Here is an 8247-nt window from a genome sequence, read left to right as displayed (position 1 = left end):
GCGGAGTAATGGGTTTGAAACCATACACCACCTCAAAAGGACACAACTCTGTGGTAGAATGTACCGCCCTGTTATAAGCAAACTCCACATGCGGTAAACAATCTTCCCACTCCTTCAGGTTCTTCTTGATCATGGATCTCAACAGTTGTGACAATGTTCTATTCACCACTTCAGTTTGACCATCAGTTTGGGGATGACAAGTAGTACTGAACAGTAGCTTCGTCCCTAGCCTTCTCCACAGCGTCTTCCAGAAGTAGCTCATAAACTTCACGTCACGATCAGAAACAATAGTCTTCGGGACTCCATGTAGACGTACAATCTCCCTGAAAAACAGGTTAGCAATATGCGACGCATCGTCGCTCTTGTGGCAGGAAATAAAGTGTGACATCTTAGAAAATCTATCCACTACCACAAATATAGAATCATGACCTCTTTTAGTACGCGGCAAACCCAACACAAAATCCATACTAATATCCTCCCAAGGTGTAGTAGGTGCCGGTAAAGGAGTATACAAACCGTGAGGCTTCAGCTTGGACTTGGACTTGTTGCAAGTAATGCACCTCTTCACATACCTGTCCACGTCCCGCCTCATCTTTGGCCAATAAAAGTGGTCAGCTAGCATGAGTAGCATCTTCTCATGCCCAAAGTGACCCATCAAACCTCCAGCATGTGATTCCTGCAATAAGAGCAAACGCACAGACGATTCTTTGTCGAGTAGCGCTTGTACTTGCTTCTGTATTTTCTTCGTTTCTTCGGGATTCGTTCTATATGGCGCCCTATTGGGCAGCGAAGCTCCGGGGATCAAGTCGATTTGATGCTCAATACCACGCAATGGTGGTAGTCCTGCGGGTACCTCCTCCGGAAACACATCGCGGAATTCCTTCAAAACATTAGAGACACCAAGAGGAAGAGAGGTCATGTCGTTAGAAACCAAAACCGTACCCCTGTACAAAAGCACAAGAGGCATGGCCTGTCGTGGTATCGTCACGGCATATGCCATAGGGTGGCTAATCGAAGTGGTTCCTGAGGGATCTCACGGCGGTATCCGGAAGCGGGTATGGGCGCGAGCGACACGGCGACGTACCCAGGTTCGAGGCCCTCCGGTGGAGGTAAAACCTCTACTCCTGCTATGAGTGTATATGATGATCACACAGTACAGTGGTGCTCCTAGAGCTGTGTCCGGCTGGCGCTGAGAGGCTAAGGAAGACGATGGTCTCTCTCACAGGGCAGCTCTGTAGGTGGGTGAAAGCAATAAATGATCGATCCCCTGCACGAGAGGGGGTAGTGCGGCTTATATAGGCACCGGCACTTTACATATAAGACCCTATAGTTTACTGGCCGGCTGGGCCGGCTTCGGCTCCCGCTCCTTCCCGAGGCGGTGACGTCAGGAGTGGTTGAGGCATCGTGGCCTGTCCCATCCGGCTGCCACGGTCAGCGGTATGGAGGAGGTGTCCCTGTCGCCGTCAGCCACTGTAGCCGGTACGGATCGTCGTAAGCCCTGACGGCCTGTCCATCGCGCGGCACTATTGCTCCACAGTGCCCCGCGTTTTACGGAAGATGGAGTCAGCGTGGACTTTAGGAACCCGGATCACCAACCCGGTTCCTTCCAGTGCAAGACTCGCCAGCCTCGAGTCGGTCTGAGGTACAAACCCCAGTCGGATATGGCTTGTAGAAGCCGGCCCAGCTACAGCATTGGTGGCCGTAGCCAGGCCGACTAGGACCTAGAGCCAGCCGGCTTCCGGACCAGCCGGCCACGGCGCCAGCCGGCTGCACCTCAGCCGGCCTTTGCCGCGAGCCGGCCAGTGGCCAGCCGGCTGCTCCGCGTCCATTGCCCTATCCGGGGTCTTCCCCCCGACATTAGCCCCCGAAGCTGGCAAGGTCCTGCGCCCAGAAGGACCTAGGCAGGTTTTCCTGGCTTCTCGAACATATTAGACGGCACTTGGAGGGGCCGACTGAGAATTTCCATTCAGCCGGCTGCGCCCTCATCCGGCTCGTTCCTGCCGGCTGCTTCCCAGCCGGCCGCTTTTTACACTTGTGTAGTTTTTTGCTTTCTCGCAAGATCTGATGGCGCCTCCGACTTGCTGATGAATTTTGGCTCGAGTGGAACTTTTGGTCCGGCTCCGGCTTGCGGCGCGCCGGAGTCTCCGCCGCCTCGGGTCCTGCGCCCGACTTGACGGGTCTGACGCCTGGCCCGGTGGTCGGTTCGTCTGGTCACATCAATGTTCCCCCGGATCCGGTGCGGTAGTGGGCGACGTGGTGTGGCCGTTTTCGGTAACCGTCGTGGACGTGGGAGGAGTTACGGTGCAGTTACGGCGCAGTAAATCCGGCGACGTGGGAGGAGTTACGGCCCACGACCGCCACTTGGAGGCCAACCGCCCGCGTCGGGTGGCTATAAATGCCGCGGGGGGGCGCCCCGAGGCGGCCACTTGCCATTTCTTCTTCCTCGCACTCTTGCTCCCATCGCTATCCTCTGCGCGCTCGAGCTCGCCGCTGCTCCGGCGAACATCTTCCGCTGGCGAACTCCGGCGGGCGAATCTCCACCGATCCGCCGCCGCCACCCCGCCAATCCGGCGCCACGGGGCCGCGCGTCTCGACGGAGCGTCCTCAGCCGCCGCTGTCGCCGCCGCGGTCGCAAGGTTCTTCCTCGCCGTTCAGCCTCTCCTGGTCATCTTCTTCCTCGACCTCGTCAATGGCGTCCCCCAGTGGATCGTGGAGGGGCTCCTACATGCGGGAGGACGACATCGAGCGCCTGGTGCGCCTCCGGCGAGTCCCGCGGTCGGTCATCACGCGGGTGCCCGGCGAGGAGGTGGAGCCTGAGCCGCGGCCCGGCGAGCGCGTCGTCTTCGGCGCGCACCTCGACCGCGGGCTGGGTCTGCCGGCTTCGCCGTTCTTCCGGCAATTCCTCGACCACTTCGGCCTTCAGCCGCACCACCTGCCGGCCAACGCGTGCGTCCTCCTGAGCTGCTTCGTAGCGTTCATGGAGGCTTACGCCGGCTTGTGGCCCGACATCGACTTCTGGAGCCGGCTCTTCTTCTTGAAGGCGCAGACCAACGACGGCCGCTGCGAGCTGCGGCGCCGCCTCGATCTACACCCGGCCTGGTACGCCTTTCCCCAAGATCCCCACCGTCGACTCGGTGAAGAACTGGCAAATGTCATTCTTCTACGTGCGCAACGAGGGGGAGCTCGTCGACCGGATCAACCTGCCGGAGTTCAATCCGGCTCCTCCAGTCGGCCGGATCAACTGGAGCCATAACGCCCGCTCGACGGATCCGGACGCGGAGGTGAACCTTCTCTGGGATCTCCTGGCGACAGCCACCGCTGGCGGGCTGACTGCCGAAGATCTTCTCTGCACCATCGCCGAGCGCCAGGTGCTGCCGCTCCAGATGCGCGCCCACAAGATCGGGCACATGTCCGGCCGGTTCGATCCGAACCGGACGTCCAAGGTGCCGCTCACCAAGGCCCAGGTGGCCAGCCGGGTGAACCACATCACCAAGGCGAACCTGGCGGAGGACTGGAGCTACGGGCTGGTGCCCTGCGACAGGAACCATCCACCGGCGCGGGTAAGCTTCGTGTCTTTGCCATTTTCCGGCTTGCGGCTGCGAGGCCGACTTCCTTTTTCTTCTGCCGACTTCCGGCTATGCTCATGTTTTTCTGTCTTTCTAGGTTTTTCAGCGCCAGAACGCCGAGGACGGCGACCTGGCGACGAAGAGGTGGACGCCGGATCTCGTCGATCCGGCTGACCAAGCCGGCGACCATGCCGGCGACGACGACCTGCCGCAGGCGCCTGATCTAGGCGGCCAGGGGGAGCACAATCCGCCCCCTTCACCAGAGCACCAGGAGGAGGAGGAGCCGGCGACGTCCGGCACGGGGCCGATCCCCGCCGTGCCTCTGCGCACGAGGCCGCCAAGCGCCACGGCGACTTCGGCGCCCAAGGGCACGAAGAGAGCCGGCTCCACCGCCGCCGCGGAGTCGAGGGCGAAGAAACAGCGCCGGCATCAGCCGAAGAAGGTCCCGGAGCAAGCCGGGTGAGTTCTCTCTCTCTCTTGTTTGATTCCTTTTCTTTCCTTACTTTTATGCTTATTATCTTTCTGTTTATCCGGCTAGGGCCCCTATCAAGTTTGCCCAGGGCGGCGGCTCCCGGCAAGCTCCACGCGTGGTGTCGCCGCTTCCGCGCCGAGGAGGGAGCAGACGCCGCAGCCTTCCTCGCGCGCACCTACGCCGCCGCCGCTGCGACAGGGGCTTCTTCCTTTGCCGTGCCGCTGGCCTCCGCGCCAGATCGCGGCACGCGGGTCGAGCCAACGCGGCAGCCGACGCTGGACGACATGTTCCCGCGCCGGACGCCTCTTACGGACCCAGCCGGCCGGGGCCGGGCGGGGCATGCCGCCTTCAGCCCGGGGCCGGAGCCGGCGGAGCTGCTCCTAGGACTGGCGGCGGCAGGGCCGCGCCGCTGCGGCCGGAGCCGGCAGCAGGCCCACCGTGGTGGAGTTGGACGAGAGTCCGGAGGGCGCCTGTGCGCCGGAGACAAGCTGGGCCGGCTGGGCCATCCGCTGCGCCCGGAGCGACGCCGTCGCCGCGGCCGACGAGGGACGAGCCGACCAGGCAGAGCCGGCGAGGGACGAGCCGGCGCGCACGGAGGGCGCCGACTCGCGCGCTGGTGAGGACGGAGGGCGCAGCGGGCCCGTGCGAGGGCCTTCATGTGGCCAAGGGTGCCCGGCTGGTGGCTGTGCCGTCCGCCTCCGACTCCGGCCGGCTCGGCGGGAACCATGGAGAGGGCATGGCATCGGGCGAACTCTGCGAGGTACTCAGCCGGGAGGGGCAGCCCGGCACGGCGCCCATGAAGATGCTTTTCTCCGGCTATCGGGCCAGCCTCAAGACCAAGGCCGCCGAGACCCTTGCCCACCGGCGACGCCGGAGGATGCCGAGAAGGTGTGTTTTCTTTTCTTTTGCAATTTTCTTGTCCTGGTAGCCCTCCGAGACGTGGGCCGGCTGCCTGAAGCCGGTCCAGGTCTTGTCTAAGCAACCGATTCTTTCGGACGGTTGAGGAGCGGCGCACCTTCTTGTACAACCAGGTGGTGACCAGCTACCACAAGGCTAAGATCGAGCGAGCCGGCTTGGCTCGCGAGCTGGAGGCTGTCAAGGGTAAGCTCTATGCTTCTTTCGACTTCCTGTGTTGTTTCTTTTTTAATCTTGGTTGGCTGACATTTCTTTCCGGCCGCCTCGCAGTTGAGGCCGCCAAGGTCCCGCAGCTGGAGTCGGATCTCCGAGCCGCTCGCGCGCAGTGCGCCGAGAGCGAGGAGGCGGGCCGATCCGCCGCCGGCAAGCTCAAGCTGGCTGAGCAGGAGCTGACACGGCTGCGCCTGCTGGAGAAGAACCACATCACCGAGCTCAACTCCCTCAGGACGGCGGAGAAGGAGAAGGTGGATGATCTGAGCCGGCGGCTGTCGGAGGTGGAGAAGCAGCGGCTTGTGCTGCAGGAGGAGGTCACTGCCAAGTCCACGGAGCTGACGGCTACCGCCAAGCGTTGGACCGACGATTTCAGCGCGCTTGATCGCGGCTTGGCGGGTGAGTACATCTCTATGTTCCTTCCCTTTGCCGGCTTTCGGCTGTCGGCTGCCGATTTTCGTTGGTAGCCGGCAGCAGAAACTTCTTATTTCTTCGCTACCCTCATCTTCGGGCTGGCGGCAGTCGGTTCTTGCCGGCTGCCGCCAGGCTTTTCCTTTTGGTTTAGGACTTCGAAAATTTGCATTTTTCAGCTTATTTCGGCTTTGATGGTTTCTGACTTGCTTCTTCTTCTTGCAGCGGCCTTCCCGGAGACGCAGGAGGCGGCTTTGGCAGCCGTTGGCGTCGCGCGCGATTCCAGGAGGCGGGAAACCGGCGAGGGCAGCTCGGAGTACTTCTCCATGGAGGACCATCTGGCGTCCATGGCTGCCCGCATCGAGCCCGTCACCAAGCTCGGCTGGGAGCTGCGGAAGGCGGCCGAAGAGCTGGTGCCCATGCTGTGGCCTGGGGAGGCGGCGCCGCAAGACATCTCCGGCCTCATCTCTTCGATGGAGCGGGCGCCGGACCGCTTCCTCGACTGGAAGGAGTCGGCCACGCGCGCCGGTGCCGACATGGCGCTGTCCTTCGTCCTCTCCTGGTACAACGAGGTGGACCTGGGGCAGCTTGAGTTCCGGCGAGCCGGCGTGGAGGACAAGCTCCCGGCTGAGCTCAAGGCCGCCCGCCTTGCTCGAGCCAGCACCATCGCCGGCTTCGTCGACAAGGCCCTCTTCGTCGCGGACCCGAACCCTCCTCCATCCGATGAAGAATACATGGATGATGAGGAGGCGGAAGACGTGCCTGAGGACGACCCGGCCGCCGGCTCCACTGATGCCCCTCCGGCTTAGATTTCCTGCTTTTCAGTTGTTCTTTTGCAAGACAATTTATTAAATCCCCGGGATGCCGGGTGCAGATGTAAGACAATATTATCGCCTTTTAATTATGCCACACTTTAATGTGTTTGTTAACCAATTATGTGCCGAGTTGCTTTCTTTCGACTCGTTCGCTTTTTCCCATCCGCCCCACTCTTTGGCTGTGCCCTTGCCGGTCGTACGTCCGACTTGCGGTCCGTCGCCGGATCAAGAGCGGGCCGCTGGGTGAGGCCGATAGTATTTCAGCCGAACGAGCTGAATTTGGCAATCCGGCACTTATATGAAAAGTTGCAAGTCAACTCGCTTTTACTCTTTCCCTTAGTCGTTTTTCGCGTGCCGGCTCCCTAGGCCTTACTCCCGCCAGCCGGACAGCCGGGTTGCGGTCTGTAGCTGGTCGGAAGCCGGCTGTCGGAAACCGGATCACGTTACTGAGCCGACCGCGTGAGAGGGTTTAAGCCAATTGGCGAAACAAGGTAAAGTATGCGAGAAACTTGTCGGAAACGGCGCTCTTGGCGCAAGCATTTTCATAACTCACAAAGGGGATACAAGGGATACATACATTCCTGCTCTCATGCGTAAAATGGGCGGAGTAACCTGACATTCCAGGGACGTTTAGTCTCCTCGTCAGCCTTGTCCGGCTTGTTTTTCTTAGCCTCTTGGGCATCTATGAGATAGTAGGAATCATTGCCTACCGCCTTGCTCACGATGAAGGGACCCTCCCATGGGGATGACAAGTTTATCTTTGTCCGGCTGTCCGCTGGATCAGCCGGAGCACTAGGTCTCCTTCTCGGAATGCTAAGGGCTGGACCTTCCGGCTGTGATAGCGTCGGAGGCTTTGCTGGTAGATGGTAGATCTAGACTCAGCCAGCAGCCGGGCCTCTTCGACCAGGTCGACTCCATCTTCGCGAGCTTCTTTGGCTTCGGCTTCTGTGTAGAGCTTGATCCTTGGCGCGTCGTGCTCGATATCGGTCGGCGGGACGGCCGGCCCCGTATACGAGGAAAAATGGTGTGAAGCCGACCGAGCGATTTGTCGTTGTGCGCAGGCTCCACAAAGCACATTGGGCAGTTCTTCAATCCCGCAGCCGGCGGGTCGCTCGAGCGGCTCCACCAGCCGGGGCCGGATGCCGGCTAGGCCTAAGCGGTTAGGCTTTTCCACTTGTCCGTTGGACTACGGGTGTGCCACAGAAGATAGGGCCATCCGGATTCCCATTTCCCCGCAATAGCGAGAGAAGATGCCTTGGGAGAAGTTGGTGCCGTTGTCGGTGATGATGGTGTGGGGGTAGCCGAATCTCACAATGATTTCCTTGAGGAATGTGACGGCTGTGGAGCCGTCCAGTTTCTTGATTGGCTTGGCTTCGATCCACTTGGTGAATTTATCAATCATCACCAAGAGATGTGTCATGCCGCCTCGCGCTGTTCTGAATGGGCCCACCATATCCAAGCCCCATACGGCAAATGGCCATGTGATGGGGATGGTTTTCAAGGCGGAAGCCGGCTGGTGTCTTTGCTTTGCGAGCGGCGACAGCCGTTGCACTTCTTCACCAAATCTTCTGCGTCTCTGAGCGCAGTCGGCGATAAAACCGTGCCGGAAGGCTTTGGCCACTATGGCTCTGGATGAGGCGTGATGTCCGCACTCTCCTTGATGGATTTCCCGTAGGAGTTCAATCCCTTCAGCCGGCTCGACGCACCGCTGGAACACCCCACTTACGCTGCGTTTGTACAGCTGGTGGTTGATGATGGTGTAGGCCTTGGCCCTTCTCTCAATCTGCCTGGCCTGGACTCTATCATCAGGCAGCACACCGTCGGTGAGGTAGGAGAGGAATTCTTGTGCCCATGAAGG

The 8247-nt window shown here is 60.5% G+C and overlaps 1 protein-coding gene across 1 annotated transcript; it reads left to right on the top strand.

Annotated features, from left to right (window-relative positions):
* The first annotated feature begins 4763 nt into the window (after positions 1-4763).
* LOC139831579 (uncharacterized) lies at positions 4764-6491 on the top strand. The gene is made up of 4 exons (XM_071820877.1): positions 4764-4798; positions 5006-5139; positions 5224-5562; positions 5800-6491. Exons 1-4 carry the CDS (start codon positions 4764-4766, stop codon positions 6381-6383), a joined length of 1092 nt encoding a protein of 363 aa, XP_071676978.1. The 3' UTR covers positions 6384-6491.
* The last annotated feature ends 1756 nt before the right edge of the window (positions 6492-8247 follow it).

This window comes from Lolium perenne, chromosome 5 (assembly GCF_019359855.2).
Source record: "Lolium perenne isolate Kyuss_39 chromosome 5, Kyuss_2.0, whole genome shotgun sequence".
NCBI classification, from domain to species: domain Eukaryota; kingdom Viridiplantae; phylum Streptophyta; class Magnoliopsida; order Poales; family Poaceae; genus Lolium; species Lolium perenne.
This window is presented reverse-complemented; position numbering and strand designations above follow the sequence as displayed.

Coding starts and splice junctions, on each gene's coding strand:
- LOC139831579 (XM_071820877.1), top strand. CDS start 4,764: ATGGAGAGGGCATGGCATCGGGCGAACTCTGCGAG. Junction 4,799..5,005: donor CATCGGGCGAACTCTGCGAG/GTACTCAGCCGG, acceptor AAGCCGGTCCAG/GTCTTGTCTAAGCAACCGAT. Junction 5,563..5,799: donor GCTTGATCGCGGCTTGGCGG/GTGAGTACATCT, acceptor TTCTTCTTGCAG/CGGCCTTCCCGGAGACGCAG.